The 19712-nt window shown below is 45.4% G+C and overlaps 1 protein-coding gene across 1 annotated transcript in view; it reads left to right on the top strand.

The window, feature by feature from the left end:
* Positions 1–19712, top strand: part of nrxn3b (neurexin 3b) — a gene marked incomplete at both ends in the record, with an annotated part of 279821 nt that overhangs the window by 69501 nt on the left and 190608 nt on the right. Inside the window, 2 exons of the mRNA XM_084484264.1 lie at positions 9649–10132; positions 15710–16093. Coding sequence (XP_084340390.1) covers positions 9649–10132; positions 15710–16093 — 868 coding nt within the window. The remainder of the gene's footprint in view (positions 1–9648; positions 10133–15709; positions 16094–19712) is intronic.

Genomic DNA, 19712 nt, shown 5'->3' on the forward strand with positions numbered 1-19712 from the left:
CCATGGCCACACCATGGTGATGATGATGATGATGCAAAGGATGGGAAATGCAATTTGTTTTGAGTTTAAAAGGTCCTTTGAACATGCACACACTGACATACAACCGCACGTTCATGGTAGGGCTGTCAACGAATATTCTAAATTTGAATATATATTCAAATTGTTTTTAAAAACAGACATTCAAAGGTGAAAATTAATATTTGAATGTGGAAAAACAGAAACAAAAACACAGTGGAAGCCACAGTGTGGCTGTCTGCTTTGCGAGTGGGCGACCAGAACACTACAAGACAAGAGACGAGAGTCAAGCGACAAGTCAAGTGACAAGAGTCGGGACCTTAAATTGCTTGCACAAAACTCTTGATCAGCACTCAGCATTTGTTTATTGTTGTTTATTTAAACCAGTATGCGCAGAGAGAGTGAGGGGGAGCGAGAGAGAAAAAGAGAGCGAGGTCTGCGGTCTTGGCCATTTATTTATTTTTGTGTAGGTAATATGTTGTCAAATATGTTTCAACTTATATAAACTACCTATACAAGTAGTTATGTCTTGTTGTATTAGTTTGTCCTGTTATTGACGTAATGCGCGTCATTGACATAATGCACAAATATAGTTTGAATATGTGTTTTTTTTAGAGGGAATATTCAAACATAATTTTTGAGCAATTTTGACAGCCCTAGTTCATGGACACATACCTACATATACACACACACACACACACACACACACACACACTCACAAACACATAAATCAGATAATATCTGAGAACCTCAAGTGCGACCTTATCACACACAATCATGCAAATAGTGTTAGATGACCTCATATACTGACAGACCCCCCCATACGCGCGCACACACACACACACACACGCGTAGCTTCATATTGACAAACGCTGCATTCAATAATAAAACACCAGCAAGTGTTTTCCCCTTGGTCCCAGCGAGATCGAAGAGTCTGAGCGCGAGATGAAAAAAGCCCATCATCAATTCAATCTGCTGAGTTTTCAGGTCTGTGTTCCCCCGCGTTCCCCCCGACCTGCTCCTGTTCTCAACGTCTAGCGCGGATTGCGCGTGAGAACATCCCCTCCCCCCCCCCCCCAAAGTTGCTTCTGCCACGCCTAATTCGCTGCCTCAGCGCCGACCGCAGCGGGCTGGAGAGGCTCCCGGCAGGCTTGTGATGTGAACCAAAAAAAAAAAAAGCATTGACAGGACATTCCCTGTAATTAATGCAAACCTTCGATTCCCCCCTTTTTTTGGACCACCCCCCCCCCCCCCCCCCCCCCACCCTTCGAAACCAGGAGGCATTACGTAGCCTGTTATTTATGGTTTGGCTGCTATTAGTCATCGCTCAGGAAGATGTATTGGCAACAAAGTGCTGTAACGGTGGTGATGGTGGCGGTGGCAGCGGCGGAGGAGGAGGCGGCGTCGGTGGCGGGGGCTGCTCGAAAATTGATTTTGGTGCGGTGTTAGACAGATTACAGCCGGGCTTATGTGTTCATTTGGGTTTGGCAGAAGCCTGGCTGTTTGTGGATCTCTCGCAAACAAACGGGAGCAGTTGTTAGTGTGTTTAACATAGGAGGAACGTCAGCGGGCTGTGGTTTCCGTCTGCCGTGCGAGTGTGTGTGTGTGTGTGTGTGTGTGTGTGTGTGTGTGTGTGTGTGTGTGTGTGTGTGTGTGTGTGTGTGTGTGTGTGTGTGTGTGTGTGTGTGTGGGCTGTCTGTCTGCATCGTGTTCTGTCTGAGTAAATCCTGCCTGAGTTAGTATCAAACTTGGGATGCATTCTTAGTTGCCTGCTATTTGAACAACCCATTATACAGATCCGCATTCCAACTGTGCTCCTTGTGTTGTTGTCAAGGACACCGAAGAAGCTCACGCAAAACTAGAAAGGACAAAACTCCCAATTAGCAAGTGTAAACAATAGTGCTCCGACGTGCGATCAGCAGTCTCAAATGAGACTGCTGTCTGGTTATTAGCCACGCAAACACTTTGGAAGCTGACTGATTGATTTATTGCAAACTTGAAAAGTGTTGGAGTCTTTGTAGGAGCCTATTAAGATGGAGCCCCACACAGTGGTGCTGGTGTTTGGACAACTAATGCACAATGTAGGCCTCTTCATCCCGCCCACAATCCACAATAGACACGCAAACATTCATCAATGTCATTGGGGAAACGCACTCCCACACACACAAACACACAAGTGTACGCACACAAATTGTTTTAAGTTTTTAAGTTTTAAAACAGGCGCACATATGCACGCATACACAAACGACTCTACACCCACACACCTCCGCTCACACACAAACACTTACAAACAGGTGCACACACGCACACTTTCAGACACACACAGACGCACACACACCCTAAAAAAACTCAAGCACACTTACACACACTGCCAGAGTGAGAGAAAGCGAGAAGATAGAGAGTAAGAAACCAGAGCAGTATTTATACGAAGGCGGGAGCGATGGCAGATGTGGAAGTGGGTGCTCTGAATGTCATAATACAGCCGCGTAAGTGGTTCTGCAGTTACCATAGCCAGCAGTTTTCTGCTCTTTCTGGGGGGAATATTGTGACTCGGTGGTTGAGTTCAGCCACAGTGTCTGCACACATAGTCTACTCTCTGGTACCTGGTCAAAATAACAGTGTGCCAGAAGAAGCTGTGTCTGGGTTATTTATACGGAAATAATACACAGGGTGGGTACTGCTGTTATTATTGTGTCCGGCCACAGACATGAGTGAGAAAGCGGGGACAGAAATTAGGTGGGATTCACAAAGAGATTAATTTGTTTGTGTGTTGCTCTCTCCATGCGCACACACAGTAAGCAATAACACACTAATCTCTCTTGCTCTCTCACTCTCTCTTTCTCTCTCTCTCTCTTTGAAGTAATACAAAGTATATGAAATGCACTAGTTCATGTTATATTGCCTCAAAAATAAGAGTTAATATCCTATGTAGAGGATGCAAACTTGCTCCCTCATAGATGATGTTCATAATTTACAGATGGAAATAGTGTTATATACAGTATATACAGTCAATTTACATATATAAATAGAGAGACATATCGATAGAGAGAGAGAGAGAGAGAGAGAGAGAGAGAGAGTGGGATGGAATGAGTCATCAAGAGAGAGATATGATTTTAGACATTCTTTTGTCAGATTATTTTAGCTAATTCATCTTGTTGTAAAGAGAGAGAGAGAGAGATATTGAGAGAGAAACACATACAATGATAGAGAGAGTGTGAGAGAGAGAGACAGATAGATTGAGGAGCGACAGAGAGAAAGATGGATAGAGAGAGAGAGAGAGAGAGAGAGAGAGAGAGAGAGAGAGAGAGAGAGAGAGAGAGAGAGAGAGAGAGAGAGAGAGAGAGAGAGAGAGAGAGAGAGAGAGAGAGAGAGAGATATAGAGAGACACAGAGAGACACAGAGAGACACACAGGCCATGATGAGGTTGTGGAAACAGGAAGAAGGTCACCTTGTCTGTGGTGTTTTATCTCTCCAATGGTTCCGGCTGTGGCTCCCACCTTCATTACCAGCTGAGCTAATTCATTCTGGAGACCGGCTGGTCTTATCAGCTGCCTCCGTCTCTTCCCTCACTCTGCCTCTATGTCTCTCTGTCACTCCTAATGCTCTCTCTCTATATCTATGTCACTCTCTCACTCTCTCTATCTCTACACACACACACACACACACACACACACACACACACACACACACACACACACACACACACACACTCTCACTCTCATAAATGGATTAATGGACTCTGCGAATCGCACGCAACTGATGAGCAAACGTACTCCAACACACATGACCACACACACACACACACACACACACACACACACACACACACACACACACACACACACACACACACACACACTCTCTCTCTCTCACACATGCACACAAACACACACATCTCTACACAAAGTCAGGCCGACATTCCTGCAAACTTTGAAACCTCCACCCGAGGGTTCTTCTTCTTCTCTTCGTCTTCATCTTCTTCGTCTGAAAATATGCAGTTGAAGTCGAGACTCACTTCAGAGCTCAGTCCGGAGTTCTACTGATTATCATCATCATCATCATCATCATCGTGAGCCGGCAAAATAATATCACATGGAAAAATAAAAAGATTGAAAAAGAAAACATAAAACAGGACTGGTGCTGGATTGGTATTGGACAATTGTTCGTTAACGACAGAGACGTGTCTTAGCTGTGTGGCTTGAGGTGCAGCCCACTGTAGACGTAGGGCTGGAACAGTCTGAAGCAATTAAAAAGGTTTCAGATAGGAGAGAAAACACCCGGTAGGAAATTGGAGGCGATGCAAGGGAGACTCAGTTACCCAGTCTGACATTATGGTGGAGAAAGTTAATTTTTCGCGGTGCAGATGTCAGCGTGGACGTTGTCGGGGGCTGACAGCTGTTGCAGCATTACACGGTGAAGCAATGATGGACTACACAATGATGCTTATTACTGTTCAGCCAACGCCATTTACACCGGTTTGAAATCCTACGCTTACGCTCCCTAACAATTTTATTTAGAAAAAGTCAAAAAGATTGCGATAAAAAACACCTTTCCCTCCCTAAACATACATAATGTGTTAAAATGTGTTAATTTCCTCCATATTGTTATTCAAGCTATTGTGTCTTTTTCGTTTTTTTTTAAATTGTAATAACTGTATAAAATAACCCAGAAATGCCTGCCTGGGATGAATAAAGTATCTTATCGGATCCTTCACAGGCAGAATGACCGCCTGAATTAGATGGCAGATAATGTTCCATGCCTTGATGAGAATGTTGTGCGTTCAATTTCCATGCGGCCTCATATCCACTCATACCATCATTTCAACCATGTAGACACATTAGGCCGGATAAATAATTGGAAATACAATATTGCTAATAAAAATTTTGCATTTCCACACATCCCTCTGGCTTGCATTCCTGGCATGGTGCTGCTGAAGGTGACTCAGCACAGTCTCCGTCTGCAGGAGAGTGATTGGCCGTAATGTGGGGGAGCAGGATGCTTAAATGTCCTCTTCGCATTAACAAATGCCAGTAATATAGGTTCATTGTGCGGTAATTGCTTTTGACTTTGAATCAGATACACACACACACACACACACACAGACACACATACACGCACGCACGCACGCGCACACACACTCACACGCACGCACGCCCACGCACATACAGACATACTGTATACAGACACAGAAATACATAGGACTCACACTTTTAGACACACACACACACACATACGCACACAAACTCAAACTTGTTATCATGATCAACCTATATCCCTTGTGTGTGTGTGTGTGTGTACATGGCAACATGTTATTGGGTGTGTATTCATACACTTTCTATCACAACCTATTTCTCTCACGTACAACTGTGATCGCTATCGCACCACCAGGCTTACACACTCTCTCTCTCTCTAATTCACCACCATGCTCGCTCTTTCTTCCCTTCCTTTCTCTCTCTCTCCCTCTCATTCACCCCCATGCTCTCTGGTCCTCGCCGCCCCCTTCACCTCCTTCTTGAGATTGTAGATCCCTGGATAACGTGGAGCGGATGATTCAACAGCGTTTTGGCTGTTGAAAGAGAGAGAGAGAGAGAGAGAGAGAGAGAGAGAGAGAGAGAGAGCAGGTTAATTTGCTAATCTGGTTTCACCAGTCCTAACAGTATCCACTGATTGTTCCTCTGACTTCAGCAGCACAAGCCTCCACTAAACCATCACTTACTTCACACTTAAAGTGATTACGACATGAGCACATCTGTGTTTGACGTATTCTCATTCGTCTAGGTATGCTCGTGTAAACTTTGTCTTTGGCTTATTTTTATCTTTTTTTTATCATTGGTCCCGACAGAACAACCTGTGCCTTTTTTGACCTCCTACTCCAACCCAAACATTGATTTCACTGTTACCCGTTTTTTAATAGCATGGTTTATTTGACCGAGGTGCGCAATGAAATCCAAAGCACAGAGCCGCAAATTGTATCACTTTCACATTTACCCTCTGCAAGGTCTGCGGCGGCCATTTTGTTGAGTGGTATGTTTATAGGAATAGTTTTAAGTACTGATTGCAACACTGATCTTGTCTCACTTTTACCCTCTTCAAGGTACGGTGCAGTTTATGTGCGGTGCGATAATATTTATAGTAGGGCTACTGGTTTTGTTGGGTGCTAATCTAATCACGGCTCTCACCGTAAGTGGCTTGAGGGAATTTCAAAAAGAGATTTCTGATGAGTAACATAACGCACTTTTCAAAAAAAAATTCTTGGCAGCATTCCCGAGAACAGGTGTGATGTTGAGCTGAGGGCACTTGTTTTCACGTCGACAGTACCCTCCCACACGATGGCTTTTTCCCTTCTCTCCCCTGAGCTTCTGAACTACTTACCAGAAGCTTCCAGCACCAGTCTGGCGCTGGCTTTTAAATATACACTTCCACTGGCCCTGGAAACAGTATGTGTGAGACGGCACCTGTGTGAAGTTATTTAGAAGGAATCCATCACTAAGATGAAGGAGATGACGGTTAGGATTTGTGGATGTTGATGTGGGACTCCCCGCTGCCTCGTCATTGTCATGAACAACTCCATACTGATATCCATCAACATGGCCGATACAATGCGGCAGGCTTCATCTATTGTTTGTGTCTTTGGTGTTCCCTGTGTGTGTGCATATGTGTGTGTGTGTGTGTGTGGGGGGGGGGGTGTTTATACTTCACTTGTCAAACAAATGTGTGTCTCCGAATATGTGTGTGTGTGTGTGTGTGTGTGTCTGAATGTGTGTATGTGTCTGTGTGTCTGAATTAGTGTGCATGCACTCAATATGTGTGTGTGTGCGTGTGTGTGTGTGTGTGTGTGCGTGTGTGCGTGTGTATGTGCATGTCCTGCAATGCTCTGCCAAATCAATACTCTATTCAGCCGTGGAGATGAAACATCTCGACTTCATGGAGTTGTTAGAGTCCGGCTGTACTCGCATTGTTAATGGTCCTCACAAGCTGGTGGAATGGATGCACGCACACACACACACACACACACACACAAAACACACACACACACACACACATACACAGCATTGCAAAGATAGCCTTAACAATGGCACAGATGAGGTGCATGTACGAGAGAATGGGATGGGGGGGTGGCTCGTGATTTCCCATCTGTTACATCATTTCCATTACCGTATTGATCGGAGGCTGGCAAAATGAACGGATGATAGTCCTAATCCAATGGCACGTCATCTTTAAGCCGGGCAGCTGGTTCATTGGTCGATTAGTGTGGCCCTGAATATTTTCGAGCGCCTTGAGAAAAAGTTAATTTTGTTACCAAATAGTTAGGTAGTAGGTTAAGGCTAACTTGTGTCAGTGGTAAGACAAATATTGGTGATTTATTTCAAAATTTTATCCTGATCAATTGTTGCATAATCAGTTATTTTCACAAAAAAATAATATTAAATGTGCAGCAAATGGCCTTATTTGTGTGACACCCACGCACTGATAGGGAGACTTACAGACACAGACACACAAAGACACACACACACACGGCCAAACACAAACTGAGAGAAAGAAAGAATAGAAAGGGATGAAATATGCCTTTCTCTCAATCAGCTTGATAGGTGATAATCTTGTACTTAATGACCCTCATCTTCTTCTTTCCCTCTCCTACCTCCCCCCTTTTTTCTCTCTCTCTCTCTCTCTCTCTCTCTCTCTCTCTCTCTCTCTCTCTCTCTCTCTCTCTATAACTATTACCCTCCGTTTTAACTGCCATCATTCATATGCCCTTGCTCACTCTCTCTCTCTCTCTCTCTCGCTCTCACTCTCTCTCTCTCTCTCTCTCTCTCTCTCTCTCTCTGTCTCCCTGTCTCACTCTCACTCTCACTCTCACTCTCTCTCTCTCTCGTCTGGCGTGCTTTCCCCACCCAGCGGTCCGACGCCGGTCACCTGTGTTGATTTATTGTTAAATCTTCCAGGATTATCGCTAATCCCGGGGAAACAACGGCGCGCTTGGTGACAGATGTGCTTTCGCCGACAACACTTCTGCCGTCCCCTGTCCCCCCACCTCCGCCTGCCGCCGCCGTCACCACAATATTCCAGCCCATCTTCTCTCTTCCTTCGACGCAAAAAAAACAAGAGCCGGGCGAATGATAACATTAATTTTCCGCCTCGATAGATTCCAATTCAGAATATATACCGTTTGCTCGTTCCGGTGACATTTTGTTTCATTTGTCTAGCACGCTGGCCCCCATTTTTCATTCTTTCCAGTTCTGTGGAGTAAGATACGGGGTCGGGAGTGGTTTAGTGTGAATAAATAGGTGGGATATTGGCTGCATTCTCCCAGGATCCGTGAATCCCTCTGGTGGTCACACTACATATTTGGCGAGAGAGAGCGGGGTCGGGCTGCTCCCAGGCGTAGCGAACGACTGGCTGGTGATATAACAGTCATATCACGCATGGCGCGGCGGCCAGGTGTTCAATCAAAAGGACTATCCACCGTTTTAGCATATCGTCTGTTTTCTCTTCATCGTGCCGAGATTGGTGTTGCGATGGGAAAAATGAGGCCTGAGATACAGTTGGTGCCACATACAGCAAAGGAAAGAAAAAAATATATATCTAAGAAAAATGATTTAGATTGATTCTTGACGTCCTTGAACCTGATACGCAAGCGGTGGTATTGGCAGTGTATGATTACGTGGTATTGCACCGACACATGTATTGTGTTGCTGTGTATTCACATGGAAACTGATATGATTCTTCAGTTCAACACTCTGAGAAGAAAGTTGTTCCATCGCTATAACTTTTGTTATAGATTTTTGGTGACATGATCTATCTTTCTTTCTTTCTTATGACATGATTAATGTCTGAGAGGTAGGGTTTTCAAATAAAATTTACTCTGTGCGATGTATGCTTGTGCATTTGTCAAGTCTTCATGGGAAAATATGGAAGGGTTTTCTTTGCTTTTCTTTGTGTTTATTTATATTCTTTATATTTTCATGTTTAATTGTTTTCATAGTTATAGTCCCGGCCATGACGTTGTAGGTTTGAACCTTTATGTCTACAGTCTTTCTGTAGCCGTCCTTGAGCAAGATACCCCAGCCATTCACTGTCTTTCACCTTTGATGAATCCACATGTTTTTTTTATAGTATTGGTTCTAAGGTGTGCGGTCAGCTCTAGGCCTGACTCAGGGAAGAGGACCCCCCTGCCTTGCATGGTCCGGTGGGCTGCGCCATTTAAACAACCAGGCAATACTCATGACTGGGCATGGGACACAAGCTCAGGCTTGATCACCCTGTAGCTGGACACCTTTGATGAGGGTGTATAGTGTTGAAAAGCCGAAACACCCCCTGATTCAAAGGTACACTACTGATGATGTGTCCCAAAATTTACGTCCTTCCCATGTCTGAGATACAGCTCCCACGCCACTCTCAACATTCAGACAAACCTCATGTGTGAAAACCATCCATTGGCACAATGGACAGTCACCATCACGTCCCGTGTTTTCATGACTCTAAGTTTTATGAAGACTAACATTCGAGAGAGTTGTCTTTTGCAAAATCTGTAACAGAAAACCTCCCTGAAGCCATCTCTCCTTCTTCTCCTCTCCGTCTTAAAGTCGCGTGTCTGACCGCGCCCCTGCGTCTCTGTCCTCTCCCTCTCCCCAGGTGGTGTACAAGAACAACGACATCCGCCTGGAGCTCTCCCGCCTGGCGCGCATCGTGGACCCCAAGATGAAGCTCCAGGGCGACGTGGTCTTTCGCTGCGAGAACGTGCCCACCCTGGACCCCATCAACTTCGAGACGCCCGAGTCCTACCTGGGCCTGCCTAAGTGGAACACCAAGCGGGTGGGCTCCATCAGCTTCGACTTCCGCACCTCCGAGCCCAACGGGCTGATCCTGTTCACCCACGGGAAGCCTCAGGACCGCCGGGGAGGGGACGCCGCGGCCCCCGTAGCGCCGGCCGCCGCCACCGTCGCCAAGGGCCAGAAGAACAACAACAAGGTGGATTTCTTTGCGGTGGAGCTGCTGGACGGGGGGCTGTACCTGCTGCTGGACATGGGCTCAGGGACCATCAAGGTGAAGGCCACCGTGGCCAAGGTCAACGACGGGGCCTGGTACCACGTGGACATCCAGAGGGACGGGCGTTCAGGTGAGGGGGTCAGGATGGATGGATGGAGGGATGGAGGGATGAAGGATGGATGATGGATGATGGAGGGATGTAAGGAGGGCGGGAGGGAGGGATGGAGGATGGGAGAGGAAGGGAGGGATGGAGGGATGAAGGACGGATGATGAATGATGGAGTGACATAAGGAGGGTGGGAGGGAGGGATGGAGGATGGGAGAGGGAGGGATGGAGGAATGGCTGGGTGATGGAGGGAGGGTTGATGGTTGGCGGAGGAAGAGGAGGGATAGATTGATGAATGGATCGATGGAGGTTGGAGAGGGAGGGATGGAGGAGGTGAAAGGATACGAGTGGATTATGAATCAGCAACACGTCGTTGAGCTTCATTTTGCTTTAGTCTGAATAGAGATATTTTAATTGATTTTTAAGTATTATTCAAATATTTTCTATTGAAGTTGTGAAGCCATGTCAGGGTAATTTGAGGCTGTTTCATCTTACAGGGTATTATTGTTATTTATTTATATTCTGACTATCGATATATGTATTTCTTTTTTACGATGATCTTACCAGACATATATGCAGTACTTTTTTTGCTAGTGTACTACATTTTGGCTTTCATTCCCTCCTTTCATCTCTGGCCTCATCTTCAGATGTGAACTTTGATTTGTCATGCATTTCTAACGATGGTTTGGGTTCCCAAGCAGTGTTGTGTGTAACACGTTACAAAGTAATGCGTTACTACTGAAAATATGGTAACGAAACGTAGTTCCTTTTTCAGTTGGGCACAACGTTACTTTTCCCAGGGACAGATTTGACAGTGACACTGCCTCAGCTATGCGCTCTTGCGCAATAATCACGGGCGCTCATTCCACACTGAGGCTGGTACTAGCAATAGCATGCAGAGAGCAGTCAGTCATCATGGCAAGCGCGGCGGAGCAACCAACGGTAACTTTTGAGGGATTGAGGCAGTGGCGGTTTTAGGCACGGGCGAAGCAGGCAGCCACCCGGGGCGGCATTATTTTATGTCACATTTGGGGCAGCACGAGCACACGAGCAAAAATCATCCGCGCCACGAAGCAGTTTTCTATTATCTATCATATCACTGTGTGGGGAATTGGCATATTGGCGCCCCCTCCGGCTGCAGGCGCCCCTGCTTGCTGAGGAGGTGCCGTGTACAGAAGCTGTGTGAGAAGGGGAAAGGGGAGGGGGCGCGGGGGACAGTTCACCTCTGCGTCTCCCAAATGGAACGGACAAGGGGGGGAACGGGGGATCCACTGTTAGCGAAATTGAAATCCTTATTGAAGCCTGCTGGGTTATGTGATAAACATACGGAGGAACGCGATCGCTGAGCTGCCCTGCCCCAACATTGCATGAGACGTTAAGTAACTTCCCCAACACTGTTCCCAAGTCAGTGATTAGTCAAGTCTACTGCAGGGAAATTCTGCTTCCTTGAAAACCAACTCTAATCAATACATCAGGTCAAATAGAAGCCCTATGTTCTATTTAAATGAGTCGAGTTTGTGATCACACACAGGATTTTACTTGGGCTACATACAGTACGTTTACATGCACAGCTTAATTCGATTAAAGCCATAGTTTGACTATGCTCCTCAATTGGACAACTGCAATTGTCCGCGTATGCATGGCAGTGAGTAAATCGATTCATTGGCCAAGGGTGTCATACCCCGGTACGTTAGGTGGCACTGTACCATTTCAACTAGTGGTAATAGAGCCACCGGTTGACCTCTTTACGTCACCAGCAACAACAAACTCAGGCGGCATTCGAGAAAGATGTTTTCAGTAGACAGCTGTCAGTTCCCTTCGGGTCCATATCATTTCGTCTTCGTCGTATGCGGACTCCTCCAGCTGCTCTGCCGGCGGAGGAGTCCGCATGCGACCGAGAGGTCGAAACAATGGAGCGTCTGAGAAATTATATGGACCCGAAGTGAACTGACAGCTGTCTGCTGAAACATCGCTGTCTCCTCCATGTTCGTTTCAATCTGGACTTCAGAGAGTCAAAGCCAAAGTTAATTTCCCCCAATTCCTTTTCCCCCATGGTCGAGATAAACCCCATTAGGAGTCTTTACTTGTTGTGGAAGTACCAGAGAGTCGGAGAACCAGACACAGTCTGTAAGACTCATAATATCAGAGAATACCCCCGTCAGTTCGGCCGCGGCACAATGAATGACTAAAGATTGTAGTTATTTGACAGCGTCATTGATGATAAACATTTAGAAAAACATGTACTTTTAATTTTAATTCAGCCTTGGGTGAAATCGAAGCGTAGTGTGTACTGAACGCATGTTGATGATGATACACTCCTTATAGGGGGTAACTACATTGGCACGACACTGGCTTCCTCCATCTTCTGTGCCAGCTTTTTAAATAAATCGCCTATCCGAAGTGAGTTGACAGCTGTCTACTGAAAACATCTTTCTCCCGCCGGAGCAGCCCCTCCGCCGCCCGTCTGTATACGGCATTCCCCGCCGCATCACAAGGAATGAATAAAGATCGTAAACACGTTTACGATCACGTTACGTTTATTTTGACAGATGTGCCCGAAGTTACTACTTTACAACCTTGTTGATGACCCACATTTAGAAAAACATGTACTTTTAATTCAGCCTTGGGTGAAATCGAAGCGTAGTGTCTGTGTGCTTCCACCTTTAATGAATGCATGCCATGCACGCTCCCGCGGCCGGGACACAATTCTTATAGGGGGTAACTACATTCACCAGCTTCCTCCATCATCTGCGCCACCTTTTTAAATAAATCGCAGTTTCTCGTTTTCCGACGGCGACAACAACAACACGACTATCGTCTCCTTCTACTTCCGGCTCACGGCCCCGGGAAAAGATCTCGAGCATGTGCAGAACGCATAATCCAATTCGACTCCATACATGCACACTTAACTCGACTATGAATCGCATTATCTAGGGGTCTTAATTTGACTATGAGTAACCCAATTAGATTCGAGTATAGCTCGACTAAGGTGTATACATGCATCTTAGTAATCCAATCATAGTTGGACTAAGCCAATAAGTTGACTTTCTTGAGTGTCATGTAAATGCACTGAAAGACATGCTTTAAAATTTGAAGGCCCTTTATTGTAATTTGCTTTATTCCGTACTTAAGTACTAGTAATTTTGCAATAATTAATCCCAAAAATTATGGAATTCTTAAAAACAATATATTTTCTGCCTACCCAAGTGCAATGATCTGGATAGCGATTGGGTGTGTTAAGAATGCAAAACTTTGAGCACAACTATAAATATTTACAATCAAGTCCTGAAGGAGTTATTCCTCCGGGCTTATCTCTGATACAGAGAGATACCAGAAACGTTCTCCACAGAGCAATTTCCGCAATGATTTATCTTTAAAAAAAAAAATCCATACTTCTTGTTTAATAGCTACAGACTCCCAATCCCCCCTCCCCCTTCACCCCAAAACCTTTATTCTTTCGTGGTCTCCGACTCTAACACTCTTCGACCCGGAACACAACGTAACTGTAACGGGGAGATTGTATTTGAAAGAGAGGTTAGGAACTTCGGGCCCCGAGGCTATCGAAAAGTACAAAAGAAAAAGGAAAAAAAAAGATACAGGAAAGAGACCAAATAAAACGAAAACACAATCACCGCCATATTGTACAGGGATGGGGGAGAGCTGGCAGTTTGTTGCTCGCTGGGCGCTACGTTGTTGTTGTGTTATATATCAGGTTAGGGCAGCCAATTTAGCAGTGTGTCGGCAGGCTGTGCTGGCCCGATTAATCACCGTCACTATCCCACAGTGTGATTGCGGAGGACCAGAAATTGGGGGTTTTTCCCACAAGAGGAGAAGAAGAAGAAGAAGAAGAAGCAGAAGAGGAAGAAGTTTGGATTTGGGTGGTGGGGGGTGGGGGACGAGACACGAGAGACAGATATATGAACCCTGGTTAAGAACAGACATGATCGGGCTCGTGGCTGAAGATTGAGGCTGTAATGAGGGGCTTTCAAGTGAATTAAGGCCCCGTCTTGTCTTGGCTGTCAGCGCCCTAGAGCTCCCTCTCCCCCGGGATACCTCTGGGACTGTCTGAGAGGCAGGTAGAGATGTGACTGCTCACCTTACACCCGGGGTTCAGGCGAGCTAAATTTGGATCGCATGTTGAGAGAAAGAGGGAGAGAGAGAGAGAGAGAGAGAGAGAGAGAGAGAGAGAGAGAGAGAGAGAGAAAGGGAGTTGACCTTGTCTCGGTTACTTCCATTAATCTGACCTTCACTTCACGGGGATGCAAGGTATACAGGTGACAGTCATACAAATGAAATGAGAACATTATTATTACTCCGATATTTGCGCTAAAATATCAAGATAAATGTTTTGCAGCGTCCGTGTCCAAATTAAATAAAAAAATATATATATATATATATATATTATATATATATTACAGTAGACTGTTTGACATTAACATGGCATTTAGGCAAATTATTACTAGTATAATCTAATTATTGTTCCATTTATTATTAATCATGTTCAACTAAAGTCCACCATTTTACAAAGTCCTAAGGAGAAGTGCAACTGGGCGTTAATGACTCAATCCAGTCAGCTACATTTTAAAAGGCATACAGCGGCATTCATCTTAATGTTGTTCTTCATTCACACCAGCATATGAGCAACAGCATTCTGCTGATCTGTGACCTTGATTCGCTTAATTAAAGCGCATTACCTTCAAATGCTGGAATATATTACTATTTGATCAGGCTGCTACACAGTGTTTCCACTGTGTCGCCAACTATGTCCTTGAATAAAAGTTACTGTTGGCCAGTTGACTTGGCATTGAGTTTCATATTTTACAAGGAACTAATTAGTTGCCTACTAATAATGAATCATACACGTACTGCACGTACATACTGCATCCATCAACGCTTTCCACACTGTATAATAAATCCAACGCGATACACAGGGGCACCCTTTTACATTTATGCATCACCATAAACGTTGGGCCTAACATTAATAGTTGGCTCTGCGTCAGTAGAAAAATATGTGTGCGTGATTTTCATCAAAATGCATGCTGAGTGCTTTTTTAACACTTTTTCGATCATAAGCTTTCATCCTAATTTTGTGATGTTTAACCGACTTGCTGTGCCTTCATGGACAGCACAGTGAGGACAGACTTTAGAGTGGGTTGAAGGAGAGGCATGTGCATGAAGCAAAAGGCAAACATGGGGTCGGTACGAGACGTATTCTGGCCTACATGGTTAGCCCACCAGCAGAAGCAGCAGGTTGACCCACCCATATTCATGTTGGTAATTTAGTGTTGATAGTAGTGTTCAAAAGTAAACATCCAAGTCTGTCATTGTAGGACATCATTTTTACTAACTCTTCTATTAAGGCCAGATAACTTATAATTTTCTCCTGTCGATAATGTTTACTCCTTCATTATCGACTCCTACACTATGAACTCTGATTGAGTACACAAGCATCATTTCTTTATATTTCAGGTATATTTCTCAGTGTTGTTATCGTTTTATAAATTTGTATCTCTCTTCATACTAATCCTGTGCTCCCCGCTTTGGCATGTGAATGTCCCACCTGGGAACCCGTAAAGTACACCATCTCATCTTCTCTCTCCAGGCATCATCTCCGTGAACAGCCGCCGCACGCCCTTCACGGCCAGCGGCGAGAACGAGATCCTGGACCTGGAGGGGGACCTGTACCTGGGGGGTCTCCCCGACAGTCGGCCCGGCCTGGTGCGTCCCACCGAGCTCTGGACGGCCATGCTCAATTACGGCTACGTGGGCTGCGTGCGGGACCTCTTCATCGACGGCCGCAGCAAGGACGTGCGGCAGATCGCCCAGTCGCAGAACATGACGGGCATCCGGCCCTCCTGCAGCAAGATGGCGGCCAAGCAGTGCGACGCCAAGCCCTGCAAGAACCACGGAGCCTGCAAGGAGGGGTGGAACCGCTACATCTGCGACTGCACTGCCACTGGCTTCTGGGCCAGCACCTGCGAACGGGGTAAGACTCGGGGGGGGCTGCGAGGGTGCGGGGGTGGGGGTGGTGGGAGTCACGGGTTGCTGGTTGTGTTCGTGTTTTCTCGGTCGGTCAGTGTCTTGTGTGCGATGAGTCAATGAGAAAAGAAACTTCCATTAGGGGAGCTGTCGCCACAGAGTGAGGTAGATTGATTTGGTGCCGAAGGATTATTTTGAAGGTTTTCTTTGAAGTGGTGCTCGTGTTGTTGTTGGGCTCAGCTGGGAAGGCGGACATTTTGGTTTTGGGTTGACAATCCACTTCTGTTGGCCATGGCTGGTAATAAAATGTTAAAAGACAAATCCATCCAGAAGGCCATGTTGTATGCCGACCTTGAATGGCTAAGTTGTTGCAAGATCATGCTAGTATTTTTGTTTATTTTGCAAAGATACTGAAAAGTTACTGGAGCATCTTACCAAAATAATAAGCAAATCTCTTGCAACACTCGTTTCTTCAAAACAAGTGGACTGATAGTAAAGCTAGTGTGACTCTCAACATTTTCTCCGCTGTATTTACGGCAGATGTACTGAAAGATTTAACAGGATTTTGCTGGCTTTGAACAGCGGACTGTGAAGCCTTTTCTTTTTTTTCCAGTTTCATTTCTCTTGAAGAAAGTTCTGGACTGAAATTGAACATGTCTACTGGGGGGGAAATGGGTTCTCCTTGTCTGGGTTTTAAAAGCTCCGCCACATTCATTATTTATGAGACGAAAGAGATAGGGACACCCTGCGCTGTAACGCTATGTATTAGCAGGCGCTTGTTTGGCAGAGATTGTTGGGTCCGTGTTTGTTTTGTTTTGTTTACATAGCTTCCCGGGGTTCAGAGGGGATCTTTAAGTACTTCCATAGGAATTTAAGGCGTGGGAAAACAGCTGAGAAGGAGTACACACAGACTTCCTAGAGACCAGACACACCAGACAGGGCATAATGAACTCGTTACAGGATGTTGGTGTGTTAAGGACACCTGACAAGGACTTTTTTGTCAAGAACAAGCCACTAGAATACTGGTAATACTAGTCTAATAATATATATCAGTCTATCTATCTATCTATCTATCTATCTATCTATCTGTCTGTCTGTCTGTCTGTCTGTCTGTCTGTCTGTCTGTCTGTCTCTGTAAGAAGAAAGGAAGAAAAGAAAGCAGGATCCTTCTTTCTTTCCTGTCCATCTGTCTGTCTGTCTGCCTGTCTGGCTGCCTGTCTGTCTGTCTGGCCTATCTTTTTCTCTCTCTCCTTCTCTCCTTCTGTCTCTCTTTCTTTTGTTCGTGTGTGTTTATGCGTGCAATTGAAAGGAAATCCAAGCCAATCGGTGCGACGGTCCATTTCACCCTGCATCCCAGAAAGCTGACAGGGGAGATAATCTTTCTCCCACATGTCCAGAGTGTCGCGGAAGAAGAAGCCTAGTTATCCTCCACTGTCCGCTTGAGTTCCTCTCACTCCGCCGTTTCTATTCCAGGAGCCGGGCCACGGCCACGGAATTTATAAGTCGTACCGAAAAAATGGGGAAAACAAACAGAAAGTACAAAAGCAGAAGGGGTGGCAGTGGAGGGAGGCACCGCTGCACACAGGGTGAGAATGTTCCCGTCCCCGCTCTCACGGAACCACCGTGGCTCGCTGACCTTCTACACCCACAGGAAGGGCCCACGCGCACGCCCGCCCACAGTGACATGGACCACTAACACTGCCCACCTCTGGTGCGCTGCTCCACCAACAAGACTCTGTGTGGAGGCTCATCTCCGTCTGTCGGTGATGAGGTTAGCAGTGACCCCGCTTGGTCCCATCGTGTATCGGACCACAGGTCATCCGACCTAGCGAAATCACACATTATCTCGTGATTTCTTCGCTTTTTCTTCAATGGTAGTACTCGGCATAAAAATGGGCTCTCGTGGTGGTTGCTTTGAATCCGTTTTAATCCAATACCATACAATGCAACTCTATTGTTCACACTAGATGGAAAATAGCTTTTTGCTCCACTTGCCATTTATATAAACTCAAAAGTACATTACACATGGACACCAAGGGACATTCTAAAACATTAAAATGCAGCAATATGGTGCTTGAGCTCATATCTACGTTTCACAATAGCCAAACATCTTTTTTAATGAATCTGTTTTGCATTAATGTGTTAGAATCCAGCCCTTGTAAGCGCGACAGAACCAGCTCCTAACATTCAAATGTTACAAAAGCATTCATGTGCTCATCCCTGCAATTCCATATGACCCTTAAAACCGTTTGTGGTTGAGGTTGTGTGTGTGTGTGTGTGTGTGTGTGTGTGTGTGTGTGTGTGTGTGTGTGTGTGTGTATGTGTATGTGTATGTGTGTGTGTGTGTGTGTGTGTGTGTGTGTGTGTGTGTGCATGCTCGCATGCATGTGTGTGCATGTGTCTGTGCATGCGTGCATGTGTGTGTCTGTGCATGCATGTGTGTGTGTGTGCGTGGTATAAATTGGTATAAATGGCCTATAGAACAAGATCTTCCATTAATACCTGGGAGCACACTTATGTCCCCTCCCCTGTTCCTTTAAGAGCCCCCTTGTGACTGTCTGGCGGTCAAGGTGAGATGTATGGTCACATGTGTGGCGCCTGCTATCGATCCAACGCACCATTAAGTACAATAGAGAGAGAGAGAGAGAGAAAGGAGGGGAGAGAAAGTGAGAGAGAGAGATAGAGAGAGAGCAAGAGAGAGAGAGAGAGAGAGATGATAGCGATGATGACATATAATTGGCCTGTGCAATTGAGCTGATAGATCAGAGATCAAAACACGCTGAACGCAGCCGTTTGGAAGCCTTGGTATTGATCTTAAAGGATCTATATACAGTATATGTCTACTGTCACACACACACACATGTTGTGTCCGCAGGGTGCAATATATATAAATAATGTTTGGTCCCCATGCAGATATGGCTCAGTTTATGTGTGGCTCTTGGGGGTTTGAGAGTGGGAAATCTGTGAGATTTGTGTATTATGTTTGTGAGTTTTGTTGCACTAAGGGCAATCTGCGCACGTGTGTGTGTGTGTGTGTGTCTCATGTGCTCGTGCGTCTTTGTCTTCATGGAGCATCTTTATTATTTATGAATGTACATTAAATTCCTTTGGCACAATGGTAAAAGCTTTGCTGTCAAAAGCAAAAACAACCCTGGCAAAGTACAATTGAATTGTAGAATTGTAAAAAGGGGTTATTGCATTTTTTCCTCTTAAATCCCTTTTGTGATCTTTAATAAATATTATATTAACAGTTTTTTTTTTCTTGTCTGTCTGCCTAAAAGTACTCTGAAGCATTGAGAGACATATATAAAACCGTTTATGAGCTCAACACTCCAACCCCATGCCAACTAACAGACACCACGACATCCTCGTCTGGTTCCGCTTTGTCTGTACCTGGATCCAGATATAGAACCACAAGAATCACTGTCTGCTCTCTCTCCCTCTGCTTACTCTCTCTCTCTCTCTGACTGACTCCTTACCCGCTTTCTTTCTGCAACTTGTCTTTGTACTTTTATGTTTTGTTCTCTCGCTCTCCCTCTCTCCCTGTCTGTTTCTCTCTCACTCTGTCCCTCTTTCACTATATCATCAATCATACAGATCATCTGTATGCCTGTGTCTTTCTTTCT

This window comes from Micromesistius poutassou (assembly GCF_964030765.1).
Source record: "Micromesistius poutassou genome assembly, chromosome: 19".
Lineage (NCBI taxonomy): Eukaryota > Metazoa > Chordata > Actinopteri > Gadiformes > Gadidae > Micromesistius > Micromesistius poutassou.